This window comes from Lissotriton vulgaris, chromosome 7, assembly GCF_964263255.1.
Source record: "Lissotriton vulgaris chromosome 7, aLisVul1.2, whole genome shotgun sequence".
Taxonomy (NCBI): Eukaryota; Metazoa; Chordata; class Amphibia; order Caudata; family Salamandridae; genus Lissotriton; species Lissotriton vulgaris.
Window position 1 is genome coordinate 8,703,580 of NC_141695.1, and position 18,215 is coordinate 8,721,794.

At 53.1% G+C, this 18,215-nt stretch overlaps 1 protein-coding gene across 2 annotated transcripts in view; it reads left to right on the plus strand.

Moving 5' to 3' along the window:
• Nucleotides 1-11,948: 11,948 nt before the first annotated feature.
• Nucleotides 11,949-18,215, plus strand: part of LOC147700492 (E3 ubiquitin-protein ligase TRIM69-like) — a 122,475-nt gene continuing 116,208 nt past the window's right edge. For both annotated transcript variants that reach the window (XM_086928438.1, XM_086928439.1), the window contains exons 1-2: nucleotides 11,949-12,024; nucleotides 14,866-14,961. In XM_086928438.1, the coding sequence (XP_086784564.1) occupies nucleotides 12,003-12,024; nucleotides 14,866-14,961 (118 nt within the window). In that variant the 5' untranslated portion in view covers nucleotides 11,949-12,002. The remainder of the gene's footprint in view (nucleotides 12,025-14,865; nucleotides 14,962-18,215) is intronic.

Genomic DNA, 18,215 nt, shown 5'->3' on the forward strand with positions numbered 1-18,215 from the left:
AGGTCCGGCCCGCGCAGAGCCGCGCGAGGCTTCTCACGGCAGATCGTGGGGGCTTCTGCGGACCTGCTACGCGTACCGGGAGGCGGAGCGGCCTTTGCCCGGACTGTCACCAGCCTTCATCCACGGACCTAGCAGCGGCGCCTAGAGAACCTGGGAGGCACACAGAGGTGAGGCGCCGAAGGATGACGCGTGACCCCGACCCGAGGCGGACCCGACACAGCGGATCGGAGGTACCGGGGGGGGGGTGAGACAGTGGCAACGGCCCCCCCCCCCTCCGCGGAGCTCCTGCTTCCCGCTTGATCTCGTCGAAGAGGCGCGACCCGCGCCGGGGAATCGCCATCCTAGGCGGCCTGGCCCCCTCGCACTGCAGCCGCTGTGGCCGCGCGCTTCGCGCACCGCACACACGGAGGCTCCGTGAGGCACCGGGAGATTGCTGATTCGGCCGGAGGGGCCTAGGGGAAGAGAGTGAAGAGCGGAGGCAGACAGGCGTCCCCCCCCCCCCAGCGGGCCTACCTCTGCAGCATTGCCCCCGTCTTTGCTGAACCTACGGGCCTCGACCCTCGGCCGGGGGGGTGGCAACCTGACGGCCCCGGGGAACCGCGCTGGACCTCCTGCCCTGCCTGTTGTAGTGGAGTGGACTCTGGGGACATCAGCACCGGCGGCCTCGCGCTCCCACCGCGGTCCTCGCAGAGGTGAGCGGGCCCCCTTGATGTGAGGAGGCCCTGTGGACTTGCTGCACTCTTGCCTCCGGATAGGGCGGCGCGGGGCGCTGCAGACGCCATCTTGGCGGCTTCCCGCCCGGCGTTTCCCGCCTCGCCGTTGGACCCGAAGTCCCTACGCCCCTCCTGCGGCCCCTACCGCGCCCTGCGACGCTACATTGCCCGCCCAGGAGGGCAGAAGATTTGGGGGAACACGGAGGTGCCACTTCCACAGCACTGGTCGACCCGAACCCGGATCGGCGCCCAGAAGGCCTAGGGCCCGCTTTGCAGCCGGCGGAGAGGGGTGCCGGTGGACGTGACTGGGGGCCCTGGGGCGATATGTCTGGCGGGAGGCCCAGAAAGGACCGCACCATCAAGGACCTTTTCACCCCCCCCGCCATGGGGAAGCGGAACGGCCCCGCGAACGCCAACCCCCGGGTTGACACAGACAAGAAGGTGGTGGCCTCATCGCCCCCTGAGGGAGCAGACCCCGAGGCCCCAGTCACGCGGTCCTTTTTGGAATCACTGTTCTCTGGCCTGCGAGAAGACATCCATGCCCTGAAAAAAGAACTCCAAGACGAGATCAAGGAGGTCCGCCGCGACACTGATGCCATAGGGGAGAGAGTGGTGGACCTGGAAACAAAGAGCGACACACGGGACGCCGAAATAGAGGCCCTACGACAAGAGCTGGCCCGCATCCACGACCAACAGGTGGACCTCCAGACGCATGCCGAGGACTTGGAAAACCGCTCCCGGCGGCACAATATTCGGATCTGAGGAGTGAAATTGTCCCCGGACACAGAGGACCTCTTCCGGTTTACACAGGGTCTCTTCAACCACATCTTGGGCCGTCAGGCGGACGCCCCCCTGCGCCTCGACAGAGCCCACCGGACGGGCCCGCCGAGGGCCAACGCGACAAACCCGCCGGACATCCTGGTGTGTGTGCAAGATTACAGGACGAAGGAGGAAATCCTGAACAAGGCACGCCACATGGAGAAGATCACCTTCGGCGGGCACTCCCCGGCGCTGTACCAGGACCTGGCTGCACTTACCCTAGAGAAGAGGCGCACCTTCCGGCCGGTGACGGCGGAGCTGAGACAGCGCAACATCTCCTACAGCTGGGGGCACCCCTTCCGACTGGTGTTTCGGCTTGGCAATGTCCTCCATCAGCCGCGCACCCTTCGGGACGCCTGCCGAGTGCTGGGCTTGGATGAACCGAGAGTCGACGAAGAGTCACCGGGGGACAAATCTACTAACAAGACTGGCCCAGGCCGCTGGCAGCAGCAGCGGCGCAGACGCAGGCCGCGACGCCCCGCGGACACAGAGATAGAGGAGGGGCAGAGGTCGGCGGTGGAGACGGTGGCACAGGGCCTGGCGCCTGCGAACAATGGCTGACCGCTGGGGGAGCGACGCACTGGTGTCGCGGGGCTTAGTCGGTTCGGGCTACGCTAGCCCGGCGGCGGGGGCGCGTGCAATGCGCTCCTTGGCCTTCCCTGATGATGACACTGACTTTTCACCTGCGTTGGAGCACTCCGAGTGAGCGGACCTGCTTGCGACGTCGCCACGGCTCCCATTCTACGGACTTACCTTACCACAGGTCCAGCGGCCATGAGCCTGGACCTGGGACAATGATGGACCACATTTCTTTGCCAGTTGGGAAAAGGGGTTGGGGGGGGATCCGGGTGTGGGGTGATGAACAGGGAGAGTTTGCACTGAGGGCAGGGGGGATCCGGGTGGGACAGTTGCTCCGGTTGAGCGGGGACATGGGGGGGCAGTTGGGGTTGGGGGGGTCTTGGGGAGAGAGGGGGGAGGGGCGGGGGGGCTCTCCTTGTCCAGGGGGTTCGGTCGCCACGAGGTGCTCTGACATGGCCCCCACCACAGTGTCTTCCACGACCCGTGGGCCCACAGGCACGGCCGCCGGGTGGGCTTGGCATTACTCGTACGATCCCAGATATGCCACGACACCTCATAGTGCTTACGCTTAATGTGCGGGGTCTCAACAGTCCGAACAAACGCAGGGCGATACTATCCTATCTCGAGCGCTCCAAGGCGGATATCTGCCTTCTCCAGGAAACACACCTTGTGCACAGCGACCAGCATAGACTCAAATCCCGCGCGTTTCCATGGCAGTTCTTTTCCTCTTCCCCGAAGAAGTCTGCGGGGGTGGCGATCCTGGTGGCTAAGTCCTTTGAGGGGAAAGTCCTCCAGAAAGAGGCCGAAATTAAAGGGCGGCTTCTACTCTATAGCTTCCAAATTGCGGCCCACACCCTACTTGTGGGCTCGGTTTATGGCCCGAATGAGGGTCAGGAAAAGTTCCTGCATACAGCTCTAGAGACCGTTACATCCACCACACACACTCACTTGCTGCTGGGGGGGGACCTCAACATAGTATTTCATAACACGGCGGATCGCTCGGGCCAAAGATCCGGTCAAGTAGGGGCGCTCACAGCGGCGGGTCATGCGCATCTGACGGACCTGGGCCTCACCGACCTTTGGCGGCACACACACCCCCAAATCACTGCCTACACGTATTACTCGGCTGCTCACAAAACGTATGCGAGGCTAGACTATTTTCTGGGCTCCTCGCAGCTGGCGTTACAGGTTGAGAGCGTGGAGATACTGCCAGCCGCGCTATCGGACCACTCCCCGGTGGTGGTGACGCTTCGTGTGGGAGCTATGCCGGCTCCACAACGGCACTGGAGGCTGCGGGACGGTCTCTTACAGCTGCCTGACACCCAGGCTCGGCTCACGGCAGCGCTTAGCCGCTTTCTGGAGCACAACGCCAATGACGACACCACCAAAGCTACCCAGTGGGCGGCCCTCAAAGCGGTCCTGCGCGGGGAAATCATTTCCATCGCCACGGCCAACAACAAAGAGAGGGAGCTGAAACGTGCCGAGCTCTCCCAGCGCGTGGCGGAACTGGAACAGATGCACCAACGCACGGGGGCGGCCAGGGCATGGAGGCAACTGTGCGCCGAGCGGAAAATGCTAGCGGCCTTAGACCAAGACGTGGCGGAATACGCCGCTATGCGCCTCAAACACGTCTACTATACCGGTGGCGACCGCTGCGGGAGACTGCTGGCAAGCAGGCTTCGGGCGCAAACCCAGAGGCAACAAGTGCGCTCTCTCCAGTTGGCCAATGGCGACTTGATTACAGAGAACGCAGCGATTGCGGCGGCCTTTGGCAATTTCTATGCGGCGCTCTACGACGCGGATCACCTAGACCCCGACGCCGGCCCAGCCTATTTGCGGGGCGCGGAACTCCCCACCCTTACCCAGGCCCAAGCGGACTTTCTGGAGCGGCCCATAGGCCTGGAAGAGGTCATCTCGGCCATTGCCCGCCTCAAGGTCGGGAAATCCCCGGGACCCGATGGCTATACTGCGGCATTTTACAAAACCTTTTGCCAGCAGCTTGCCCCCCTCTTGCGCGACCTGTTTAACACATTTGACACGCCTGGCGCCATACACCCGGACTTGCTAGAGGCGTCTATCTCTGTTATTCCCAAACCGAGCCGTGATCCGGCAGTTTGCGGCTCCTACAGACCCATATCGCTACTGAACATAGACCTGAAGCTCTACACTGGCATTCTAGCGAGCCGCATCGCCCCATATATGCAACAGCTGATAGACCCCGACCAAGCGGGTTTTATCCCCCAACGGCAGACCAGCGACAACACCAAGCGGGTGCTGCACCTCATTGAGGCCGGGTCGCGCACTAAACCCGGCTGCATGCTGCTCACCATCGATGCGGAGAAGGCCTTCGATAGAGTACACTGGCCATACCTCGACCAGGCCCTCCGTCACTTCGGCTTTGGGGAGAAACTCCGCCATCGCATCTTCAACTGCTACCGCCGGCCCAACGCCGCGGTAAGAGTGAACGGTCATACCTCCCCGAGGTTCGACATTGGCAGAGGTACGCGCCAAGGCTGCCCGCTGTCGCCGCTCCTATTCGCATTATATATGGAGCCGATGGCTCAGAGGGTGAGGCAACATGCTCTCATTTCGGGCATCAAATTTGGGGCCGACACGCATAAGATCAGCCTGTACGCTGACGACGTCTTGCTGTCCCTCACTGACCCGATGCAAACTCCGGGAGCAGCTCCGGCGTTGGCGACCACTCACGCTGTCATGGTTAGGCAGAATTGCCGCAGTCAAAATGACACTGCTGCCGCAGATTCTGTACCTGTTCCAGACGCTCCCCCTGAACCCCCCGGCGGGTTGGCTTCAACAAACTCAATCGGAACTGTCACGGTTCATTTGGAACGGCCGGCGACCCAGGTTTAAGCACACTCTCGCCACCCTACCCCCAGCGAACGGGGGGGTCGGCGTGCCAGACCTTACCCTGTACTTCCAGGCGACACAGCTGCGCACCTTCGTGGAATGGTTCCAGCTGGAGTCCAGTAAGCACTGGCTCTTCCTGGACCAGGCAGTGGCCGGCCGTACCCGCCAAGGCGTGCCCTTCCTTCCGCGCCGACACCGTCCCCCTAACTTGTATGCTTCTGAAATCACCAGTACCGCCCTGCGAGTGTGGGATAGAGTAGCCGTGGCCAAGGGGCTGACCACCTTCCCCTCACCCATGACTCCCATCTTTGAGAATCCAGACTTCTCGCCGGGCTTGGACACCGGTACGTTCACGACGTGGCGGACGACACCCTGTCGTGCGGCGGGACACATGTTCGATATCAAGGGCATCCTACCGTTCCAGCAGGTCAAGGCGGATTACGGCGTGGCCGAATCGGAACGCTTGCAATACCTGCAGGTGCGCCACTGGGTGCTCCACCCCTCGATCCAGCCCGGAGCCCAACGGCACCTCACGCCTTACGAACGGTGGCTGCTGACACGCACCTCGGATAAGAAATTGATATCGGACCTCTATCAGCAGCTGCTCCTCACTCAGGCACACACATACAACGCGGGCCATGTCCGGTGGGAGAGGGATCTGGGGAGGCAGCTCACTAGGAAGGAATGGGAGGGGGTGTACCATAGAGCCAGACACTCGGCGCACCACACTAGCCTTACCGAGACATTGACTAAGGTAGCTACATACTGGTACCACACCCCTGAGAGACTACACCACTGGGATGCCCGAATCAGTGACAGATGCTGGAGGGGATGTGGGGAACTAGGGACACTGGAACACCTGCTGTGGAGCTGTAAGGCGCTGCGCCCCTATTGGGACCCTATCCTGGACCTTATAGATACGCATCTGGACACACAACTGCCGCGCTTCCCAGCGTACATTCTGCTAGGCCTCCCAAACGCACTCATGTACCCTCTGAAATCCTGGCGCGGACGCTTGATCGCACTTGCGCTTGGGGCTGCGGTCCAAAACATTGTGGCCCACTGGAGGGCGACCCAGGCTCCGCAGCAACTGGGGTGGCTTCACCGACTCTGGGCGATCCTGGGAATGGAGAAACTATCGCTGGCGGCGACAGGGAGGGGGGCGGACTTTGCGGAACTCTGGCGGCCATTCCTCGCCTTGCTTACCGGGGAGTTTCGGGAGGTGAGCTGCCCACGCTACCTGCGTCTGCTACGCTTGGCAGAAACACCTCTCCCGGACCCCAAAACTCACACCCGTAAGCGCACAGGCCCCGCGCGCGCAGCGTCCACTGACTGTTAGTGGTGGACCACAACCAACAGCTGAATTCCGGACATGGACAAGGAGAGGGGAGGGTTGGGGTGGGGCGGGAGGTGGGGTTGTTTACAGTTCTTTGTTTCTCGTGTTTTTCTTATAATGCACTAGCACTGATCAGCTTGCACCGTTGTAGCACCTCTTAAGACGCGGCCGGCCCATTGGGTTGTAGGCGGCTTGCTGTGTTAATAAGATGATGTACCCGCTGGCCCTATGTGGGGTATCCGCGGGGTCGCTGACCTGGGCCTCCCTGGAGTGGTGGCGGCCCTACAGATATCGCTGAGGTGCGTTTTTTGCCTATGCTCAATAAAATATTTAATACATAAAAGACTTTTTTGTTTCTGGCATCACTTCGGGGTCGTTTTGATCTTCAGAGAAGTTGTCGAAGTTGATGAAATAACCAGAGGCAGTTCTGTCAATTGATGGGATTGTTCTTTCAATCTGTCTCTCGGTAGCACTTTCTGATGCCACATTAGTGTAGACTGGTGTTGTTTCTTGATGAACTGTTTCAATCTGTGTTTCAAGAGGCACGAGTTCCATGGCATTATTGCATAGTCCTTCATTGTGCACTGCAGGCTGATCGAATGTGATTAGTCTTTCAGTTTGAACCTCTTGGATTGTTGCAAGTTTGGGTATTCTGTTGTTTCTTGGGAGTCCACTGGGCCTACTGTTGATTATAGGCCACATGCTTGTGGTTTTACCAGATGTAAATGTAAATGTAAATGTAAATATGCACTTCTATAGCGCGACTGTCGCTCCAAGGAGCATCCTGGCGCTTGTAGCCCGTAGCCTAGATGGAAGGCCGGAAAAGTCAGCTCACACATCTATCTCATCTAAACAGAACACTATGTCTAAACCAGAGTCATACAGATCGAGTCTGGAAGGTTGAAAATCCAAGTTTTCAGGGCCTTACGGAAATTCTTCTCAGCAGAGATCAAGCGCAAGTTGGGAGGAAGTTTATTCCACGCTTTTGCGCCTAGTGTTGCGAGAGATTTCCCTCCTCTAGTTTTGAGTCTGAATTTAGGGGTCTGTAGTAAATTCATGTTGGCTGATCTTAGGGAGCGTGTTGGTGCATACTGTTTGAACCAGGGGAGGAAGTATTTAGGTCCTTTTTGGTGATATGCCCTAAAGGTAATCAGTAAGATTTTGAAAAGTATGCGTTTGTGAATAGGTAACCAGTGTAGGGCCTTGAGGGCGGCTGAGGCAGATGACCTCCTCAGCCATTTCAGGACCAGACGGGCAGCAGCATTTTGGACAACCTGCAACCTATGCAGGACAGATCGATTTAATCCTGCATATAGGCTGTTGCAGTAGTCCAAGCGAGATGTTACAAGTGCTACTGTCACCGTCTTCCTGGCTGTCAGAGGAAGAAAATCAAATAACTTTCTAAGCCCTCTGATGATGTTGAAACAAGACCCTGCCACTGCCCCTGCTTGCTGTTTGAAAGATAGGGCACTGTCAAATCTAATCCCTAGGTTCCGGGCCGCAGTGATGGTGTCCGGGGGGGACTCCACCCCCAGTGGCCACCATAGGCTGGAGGAGAAAGGGTTTTGCGGGCCGAAGGGTATGATTTCGGTCTTCCCGGCATTCGGTCTTCGGGGCGATTGCATAGTAACACACACATGGTCGCTCAAACTAGTTGATGCTCAAATTCAGTGACTCATTCATTAGCCAAAAACAATCGTGAGCGTCGTCGAGGCTGGACAGGTGTGCCTTCTTCCCAAATCTACCGTGGAAAATCAGCTGTGATGCTGGATAGGCTTTGCATCCTTGACTTTCACGAGCGCAATACCCGTGCTGTTCCTGTGACCGTGTTTTTTATAAACAAGGGAACCCCCTAAAGTTGAACCTGGGGTAGAACGATACTTTTTAAGAAACAGTGGTTCAAGGTAGGCCTAATAAGGTCCTAGGGAGAAAGGTGAAAGTATCGAGTATTTAATAAACGCTAGGGAGCGAAAATTGTAGGTACAAGTAGGAACTTTTATTTACTCTTTCTGTTTTATAGATATACATAAATATTTATACTGTATTTCAGATGCTCAAGTGAATAGTACGGTGCAGGACATGACATAAGTGATCAAAGTGAATGGACTGTCACACAACAACAACAAGGTTAAAAACACAACAATTATATACAATAGAACTAGTGAAATTCCTTGGGTGGGTCGACGGCGTTTCGATCTATGTAACTTTAGATCATCATCAGGACTGATGAGCCTCCTGAAACTTGCCGATGCGTTATCAGGCAAGGATGGTTGTTTGACAATGTAACTGAATTGGTTGTCGCTTTCCGGAGAGAATATTGGTTTTAATCAAATAAGATCTCTCAATGGGATGATCCAAGTAGCGCTCAGTCACTTTTAATTTGGACGAGGGTCCTACTTGAATTGGAAAATTAAACGAATTGACAGTATGGGGGAATCCGTTAGCGCGTTCGTCGCTATGGCAATATGTAAATATTGGCGCCTGGAATTAATACTGGCGTGTAGGCGTAGCAGGGAAGGGGGTCCGAGTGCCTCTCTGACAGCTGCTCACCAGGAGCTTCTTTCTCTTCATCTGCTGAACTGATATTTCTCTGACTTTCTATTCACACAAGAGGCACATACCCTACTGGGCACATAATGTTCGCACGGGTTTCTGCAAGTTCGCACGCGTTTTGTACAATTTCGCAATTTGCGAAATTGTACAAAACCAACGCGAACTTGCAGTAACCCGTGCGAACATAAAAAAATAAAAATCCACGCGGATTCGCGGATTTTGTGGATTTTCGCAATCCGCAAATTCGCAAATCTGCAAATTAGCGGATTGCCAATCCGCAAAATCCGCTCATGCCTAGTCTCCTCGTGCTTCTTTCATCCACCTCAGTTCTCCCTCCACCCCAAGGTTCTCTTCTCTTGAGTCTCCTCATGCTTCTTCATCCACCACAGTTCTTCCTCCACCCCAAGGTTCTCTTCTCTTGAGTCTCCTCATGCTTCCTTCATCCATCTCAGTTCACCTCCACCCCAAGGTTCTCTTCTCTTGAGTCTCCTCATGCTTCCTTCATCCACCTAAGTTCTCCTCCACCCCAAGGTTCTCTTCTCTTGAGTCTCCTCATGCTTCCTTCATCCACCTCAGTTCTCTTCCACCCCAAGGTTCTCTTCTCTTGAGTCTCCTCATGCTTCCTTCAGCCACCACAGTTCTCCCCCCACCCCAAGGTTCTCTTCTCTTGAGTCTCCTCGTGCTTCCTTCATCCACCACAGTTCTCCCCCACCCCAAGGTTCTCTACTCTTGAGTCTCCTCGTGCTTCTTTCATCCACCTCAGTTCTCCCTCCACCCCAAGGTTCTCTTCTCTTGAGTCTCCTCATGCTTCTTCATCCACCACAGTTCTTCCTCCACCATAAGGTTCTCTTCTCTTGAGTCTCTCATGCTTCCTTCATTCACCACAGTTCTCCCCCACCCCAAGGTTCTCTTCTCTTGAGTCTCTCATGCTTCCTTCATTCACCACAGTTCTCCCCCACCCCAAGGTTTTCTTCTCTTGAGTCTCCCCGTGCTTCCTTCATCCACCTCAGTTCTCCTCCACCCAAGGTTCTCTTCTCTTGAGTCTCCTCGTGCTTCCTTCAGCCACCACAGTTCTCCCCCACCCCAAGGTTCTCTTCTCTTGAGTCTCCTCGTGCTTCCTTCATCCACCTCAGTTCTCCCCCAGCCCAAGGTTCTCTTCTCTTGAGTCTCCTCGTGCTTCCTTCATCCACCTCCGTTCTCCCCCCACCCCAAGGTTCTCTTCTCTTGAGTCTCCTCGTGCTTCTTTCATCCACCTCATTCTCCCTCCACCCCAAGGTTCTCTTCTCTTGAGTCTCCTCATGCTTCTTCATTCACCACAGTTCTTCCTCCAACCTTAAGGTTATCTTCTCTTGAGTCTCTAATGCTTCCTTTATTCACCACAGTTCTCCCCCAAGGTTCTCTTCTCTTGAGTCTCTCATGCTTCCTTCATTCACCACAGTTCTCCGCCCACCCCAAGGTTCTCTTCTCTTGAGTCTCCTCGTGCTTCCTTCATCCACCTCAGTTCTCCTCCACCCCAAGGTTCTCTTCTCTTGAGTCTCCTCATGCTTCCTTCATCCACCTCAGTTCTCTTCCACCCCAAGGTTCTCTTCTCTTGAGTCTCCTCATGCTTCCTTCAGCCACCACAGTTCTCCCCCCACCCCAAGGTTCTCTTCTCTTGAGTCTCCTCGTGCTTCCTTCATCCACCACAGTTCTCCCCCACCCCAAGGTTCTCTACTCTTGAGTCTCCTCGTGCTTCTTTCATCCACCTCAGTTCTCCCTCCACCCCAAGGTTCTCTTCTCTTGAGTCTCCTCATGCTTCTTCATCCACCACAGTTCTTCCTCCACCATAAGGTTCTCTTCTCTTGAGTCTCTCATGCTTCCTTCATTCACCACAGTTCTCCCCCACCCCAAGGTTCTCTTCTCTTGAGTCTCTCATGCTTCCTTCATTCACCACAGTTCTCCCCCACCCCAAGGTTTTCTTCTCTTGAGTCTCCCCGTGCTTCCTTCATCCACCTCAGTTCTCCTCCACCCAAGGTTCTCTTCTCTTGAGTCTCCTCGTGCTTCCTTCATCCACCTCAGTTCTCCCCCCACCCCAAGGTTCTCTTCTCTTGAGTCTCCTCGTGCTTCCTTCATCCACCTCAGTTCTCCTCCACCCCAAGGTTCTCTTCTCTTGAGTCTCCTCATGCTTCCTTCACCCACCACAGTTCTCCCCACCCCAAGGTTCTCTTCTCTTGAGTCTCCTCGTGCTTCCTTCATCCACCTCAGTTCTCTCCCAGCCCAAGGTTCTCTTCTCTTGAGTCTCCTCGTGCTTCCTTCATCCACCTCAGTTCTCCCCCACCCCAAGGTTCTCTTCTCTTGAGTCTCCTCGTGCTTCTTTCATCCACCTCAGTTCTCAGGACTCTGGCAAGGGGGGGTAAGCACGAGCGGGAAAACAAAACATGTAGTGAAATTGGGGAAGGAACGTAAATCATGGAGAGGAGGGGAGAGGGACCTCATAGTCAAGCGGAGGGGAGCAGATATCTCCGCGATAAGTATTCCACGGAGCCCAAACTCTGGACCACTTCCCTGGACGCCCCCGAGCCTCATACACAGTCTTCTCTCGGAACATGGACCAGTCCATGTTCTCTTTCCAGGCACTGAGCAATGGTAATCTAGGGGAGCCCCAGAGCTGCGCGATGTCCCTCTTTGCGACCATATTGCCCAGGGTAACCCAAAGTGTCTGGGCAGCATTACAATCAGACGGTTCCCACACATTCAACAGACAACGTCGTGCTTCGGGAAGCAGTGGGATCCCAGTGACACGACTCATAACATCATGCACCCTGGACCAATACTCTGCAATCATCGGGCATTCGCACAGAACATGAAGAAAGGTACCATCCATCCCACACCCACGCCTGCATCGTCCAATGGAGGTTATTCTTAGCTGTTTTCTGCTCACTCATCATCCCCCCCCCCCCCCCCCCCCCAGATTGCACAATTCCACCATCAGCTCTTTCTAAGTGCAGTTTCCTGTATCTGTGCCTGTTTTATAGATCCCTCCCAGGGCTGCTCATCAGATGCGGCTCAGACCCAAGAGCCTCTCACTGCTTCCTGCACCTCTGAGTATCCTGAGCACTAGAGGAGGCTTCAAGGCACTGAGGACGGATCACAGAATGAATCCAACTACATCTACAGGTAATTCTGATGCACTCTCAGGACAGAGGTGAGTGAATCTGATATCAAGGCAATGGTTAGTGATATGAAGTCTGTATGGGGAGCTGAAGACCCCCTCTCTTATCTAGTAGTGTGACACAACCAGTCTGGCCAGAGTAAAAAAATTGTAATCTGTACAGGGTCATTGCAGGGCAGCTGATGGAAACACACCGAATAGAAGCACACGCAACGCAGCAATCAGATTTTCTGCACTGCAAAGCATAGGGCGAAAGTCAGTGTTTGTAGGGCCATATCAGCTAGGATAGTCCTGCTGCTGTCGTCAGCTGTGCTGGTGCACACATTAGGACGCCTTATGACACACACAGCCTAGTACCCTGGTGCAGAGCTGAGCTTGTGTTGTATAGTGTAGGGTATGTACTGGAAGCAGACCTTTCCAGTACACATTCCTGCACCTCTACAAACTCAAAAGGATGCCACGCATATGGACTTGTTCTGTGTCCTACAACACACATGCAATCTGTAGATTTTGTGCACAAATACAAATGTTCCCCTTGTTAATGCCTGCTTCAAGGAGGGATTAATTTACTCACATATAATAAACTGTGGGCGTTTGTGTTGATGCATCCATGTAAAACCCCAAGAACGCCCACTTGGTGCAAAGCGACACAAAGAGCTAGAAATAGCTTTATTTCTCCTGCAGCACACATAGAAACATGAATATGCCACTACGGATTGTTTTTGTTCGGGAAGGTGTCCCTTCCTGCACAAAAACAATCCTACCAGTAATGCAGACACCATTCAACCGTAGAGCAAGGGTGTCTGCATTGGTGCTGGGAAGCACACAGTGCACCAGCGTACAAAGAGAGTATCTGTGTAAATATGGAGCATTTCTGTCCTCTCCCTTTCACGCATTCAAAGTTGTGTTGCGTGAACAAATAGTAAATGTGCTCCATGGTTTTTAGTGGTGATCCGTACAAATATCGACTCCACAATATTGTCTAACAAAATATTGACAAGGTAAGCAGATGTGGGGTTAGAACAGTAAATATATACTTCTTTATGTTTTGATTGATGAAATGGCCGTAGCTGATCAGTAATAACACTTGATGCTCAATGAGGAAGCCGTCCATTCTTGGTGCACATTGAGAGGCAATGGCAAGTCTTGGCACTCACTGAGAGGCTATGGTCAGCAGTGACACACACTGAGAGGCAATGGTCAGCACAGACACACACTGAGAGGCTATGGTCAGCAGTGACACACACTGAGAGGCAATGGTCAGCACAGACACACACCCAGAGGCTATGGTCAGCCTTGACACACACTGAGAGGCTATGGTCAGCACTGATACACACCGAGAGGCTATGGTCAGCACTGACACACACCGAAAGGCTATGGTCAGCACTGACACATACTGAGAGGCTATGGTCAGCACTGATACACACCGAGAGGCTACGGTCAGCACTGACACACACTGAGAGGCTATGGTCAGCACTGATATACACCGAGAGGCTATGGTCAGAACTGGCACACACTGAGAGGCTATGGTCAGCACTGACACACACCGAGAGGCTATGGTCAGCACTGACACACACCCAGAGGCTATGGTCAGCACTGACACACACTGAGAGGCTATGGTCAGCACTGACACACACCCAGAGGCTATGGTCAGCACTGACACACACTGAGAGGCTATGGTCAGCACTGACACACACCGAGAGGATATGGTCAGCACTGACATGCACCGTTATGGTCAGCACTGACACACACCAAGAGGCTATGGTCAGCACTGACACACACACTGAGAGGCTATGGTCAGCACTGACAGAACCAAGAGGAGATGGTCAGCACTGACATGCACCGATATGTTATGGTCAGCACTGACATACACAGAGAGACTATGGTCTGCACTGATACAAACCGAGAGGCTATGGTCAGCACTGATACACACCGAGAGGCTATGGTCAGCCTTGACACACACTGAGAGGCGTTGGTCAGCACTGACACACACCAAGAGGCAATGGTCTGCACTGATATACACCAAGAGGTTATGGTCAGCTCTGAGACACACCTAGAAGCTATGGTCTGCACTGACACACAGCAAGCGGCAACAACAGCACTGACACACACCGAGAGGTTATAGTCAGCACTGACACACACTGAGAGGCAATGGTCAGCACAGACACACACTGTGAGGCAATGATCAGCAGTGACACACACCCAGAGGCTATGGTCAGCCTTGACACACACTGAGAGGCTTTGGTCAGCACTGACACACACCAAGAGGCAATGGTCTGCACTGATATGCACCGAGAGGCTATGGCCAGCATTGACACACACTGAGAGGCTATGGTCAGCAATGACACACACCGAGAGGCTATGGTCAACACTGACATGCACCGGAATGTTATGGTCAGCTCTGACATACACCGAGAGGCTATGGTCAGCATTGACACACACTGAGAGGCTATGGTCATCATTGACACACACTGAGAGGATATGGTCAGCACTGACACACACTGAGAGGCTATGGTCAGCATTGACACACTCTGAGAGGCTATGGTCAGCATTATTATTAATGTTAATGTTATTGAGTACAATTGTTTTCCAGACACTAATGATCTTCAGGAAAGAGGATTACACATTTCACAGAAGTGTTTTGTCAATTTTGGATATGGTCAGCACTGACACACACCTCGAGACTCATTGACCAGTCTTGACCGACACTGATTGCCATTGGAGTGACTTGGCACACATTAACTGAGAGTATTACAGGCTGTTCTGTGACATTGTACTCCAGCCACAGGCAGGTGATCCACTCCCACATGTAAAGTTAATGCAGGATTCTGTGATTTCCTCTCCAGGTGGCCAGGAGATCCCTCGTCTTAGGAGGCAGGCGATAACCCTAGGAGTGTTGGTTGCAGTCAACGTATTCATAAACATCGTGCTCTACCGTCTGGGTAAGAAGTGTGGAGTTGACCTATTTTCAGACACCCTAAGACCCCAGTGGCACAACCCTCTCTACCTCAGACATGATTAGAAAAACTACAGATAAAAAGAAATAGAGGCTTTTGACTCAACATTGTAACCACAGAATTACAGTTATAAGGTGGACGTCGGCCGCAGCAGTAATGTCTGATTCACAGATTTGTCTTAAGCATTGTTTAATATGTACATTCTCCTGGATGATGAGGATGGAGATGGTGATGATGCTGAAGATGATGATAATTAAGTGTTCCGAGTGCTGAGAGTTAGTGATGGACAATGATGATGATGATGCTTATGATGGAGATGATGTTGATGATGATTATGTTGATGATGCTGATGTTGGAGATGATATTGATGGTGATTATGATGATGATGAAGATTATTATTATTATTATTATTAGAGGCTCCTGATGCAAAAGACACCTATCGAGCGGCAGTCAAAAGCTATCACAAGGCCATTCAATTGGCACGCGCAACGTTCTATGCCGACCTAATCCGCATTAGCGATAACCCGGTAAAGAGTGTATTCTCGATACTCTCCAACCTTGAATAACAACAGACCAACATAGGGCAGAAAATACAGTCGAATGAGCAATGTGAGGACCTTGCCTCCTTTTTTATTAGGAAGGTAGATAACATCTATGGGCCCGATTCACAGCACTACCTTAAGAGAAAATCCTAAACTTACTACTTTTGGTATTCACAGAAGTTAGGATTTTGGCTTAAGTTTGTCTTAAGACAGACTTAAGACAGACTTAAGTTAGGATTTTGTCTTAAGTCTGCCTTAAGTCTGTCTTAAGACAAACTTAAGCCAAAATCATAACTTCTGTGAATACCAAAAGTAGGAAGTTTAGGATTTTGTCTTAAGTTAGTTCTGTGAATCGGGCCCAATAGGTCCTCCCCTGCCACAGTTATCACCCCTCTAGTGCTAGGGTGTGATCAACCTGCCAATACCTTGGAGTCTCTTGTACCCATTTCCACAGACCAAGTGCAAGCTCTTTGCAGGAAAATTAAATCTGGTTCACCTGCGGATCCCCTTAAACCAGAGCAGTTTAGAAGGGTGCTGCCTACGATTATGCCCTCAATGAAGCAGATATTTAATATGTCGCTTTCCATAGCTATCGTGCCCAAGGCATGAAAACATGCCCAGGTGCTACCTTTACTTAAAAAACCTCTGTTGGATCCGGCCAAGCCCGAAATCTACCGCCCCATTTCACCACTCCCGTGGCTATCCAAGATCACGGAGGCGCATGTCAATTCACTCCTCTCAGACTTCCTGGCCGAGAACGGCACGCTGGACTCCTCCCAGAATGGTTTTCCACCTGGTCACAGCACAGAGTCTGCCCTCTTGGCTGTGACTGAACATATTTGGTCTGCTCTTGACGCGGGGCAAACGTCGGCGCTGATGCTTCTGGATCTCAGCCCCGCGTTTGACACAGTGTCCCATGCCATTCTGCTACAACGCCTGGAGGAGGCAGGTATTGTTGGCTTGGCCCTGAAGTGGTTCACTTAGATCCTCAGTAAGAGGTCATTTATGGGTAATGTTTCACCTTTTGTCTCGGGCATTCCTCCCTTAGTCCCCTTTTATTCAATCTCTATGTCCAACCACTGGCTGCGATGGCTAGAAACAGGGGACTGACCATGGTCTCCTATGCCGACGACACCTAGCTGGAGGTGGCACTCTCAAGTGACACCAAGAGGGACACCCTGAAATTTCAGGGCGATCTGGCGGTGGTCGCTGAGTGGATGACCGCCAACTGCCTCCACTGAACACCAATAAATCAGAGGTGTTGTGGTGGTAAAGGACCACTGTCTATGGAGTGAACATTGGTGCCCCTCCTCCTAAGCAAGCTGTCAAAAACCTGGGGGTATGGTTGGACTCATCCGCTCAGCTATCAAGTCCAAACCAAAAAGGTAGCAGGGACCTGCTTTGGGTTTTTACGGGTGCTTAGACCCCTACTAGGGTTTTTTGATCCGCTGACGCGTCAGACAATCCTTCAGAAAGCCATAATGTCCAGATTGGATAATGCCTGCTCCCTGTATTTAGGGGGAAATAAAGCCGAGATTGCTCAGCTACAATGGGTACAGAACGCAGCAGCCAGATCACTGATTGGCTAGCGCAGGTCCTGCCCGGTGTCAGCCACAATCCACTGGCTACATTGGCTGCCAGTGGTTAGGAGAATTGAATTTAGGGCCCTTTGCATCACCTTTAAAGCCCTGAAATTCAACACTCCTAGTATTATGGCCAACCGAGTTATTCCCTATGTTCCCACACGCCAGCTCCGCTGACTTGGCCAGCACCTGGTGAGGGTCCCAAGGTTCTGGAGAGTGCGGGCAGGGGGCCGTTCCTTCCTCAGCAGTGTAGCCCTTCTATGGAATTCACTGCCCACTCACATTCAAAGCCATACTAACTATTTGGCTTTCAGGAAGGCCATTAAAACATACCTAGTCCCCATTGGGTAGTTTTTGCCTTCCCTCCGTGTTAGTTGCTTTGCTGACAGTGTCGGGACTCCCCTTTGCTGGTGCAGCTGTTGCGCTACACAAATAGCAGTAACGTAACATAACATAACATTCTACGTTGTAACCACAAAATTACCGTGAGGAGGTGCTCGTCAGCCTCAGCCGTAATGTCTTAAACATTGTTTAATGTTATTGAGTCCAATTATTTTTCCAGACTCTAATGATCTTCAGGAAAGAGGATTACACATTTCACAGAAGTGTTTTGTCAATTTTGGATCAGACCATAGGAAGGCAGTTCAGCGGAACGGACACAGAAAACACGTCCACACCACAAAGGATTTGTGGTGCAATGCCTTTCCTCCAATGGCCCCTGCTCTGTTGGGCCACCGGAGGAGCTCTTTTGTCAATGGAGCCAACAGGGGCTCTGCCAAAGGAAACTTTATGGTCCACCTGTCTCTAAATGAGGCTGGCATACTGAGGGCCATCTTTATGACCCCAGTTGAATTGCGCTTACACCACGCTACGTGATGCCTGCGCGCTGCAACAGAAAAATAAAATTAATAAGGTCATGCAGATTAACGAAAGGCCGCTTCGCTTGGAACTGAGTGGCTTCCTAAATCTCAAATAAAGCAAAGCGGCGTAAATCACTGAGTTGCCTTACTCTGCGCTAGCGAGGCGTTGTGTGAGTCTTCCCCGCAACTCCCATGGTGTGTGACACATTCCCTGATTTACCAGAACTGGTAAACCCAGGAATGCGCCTAAATGA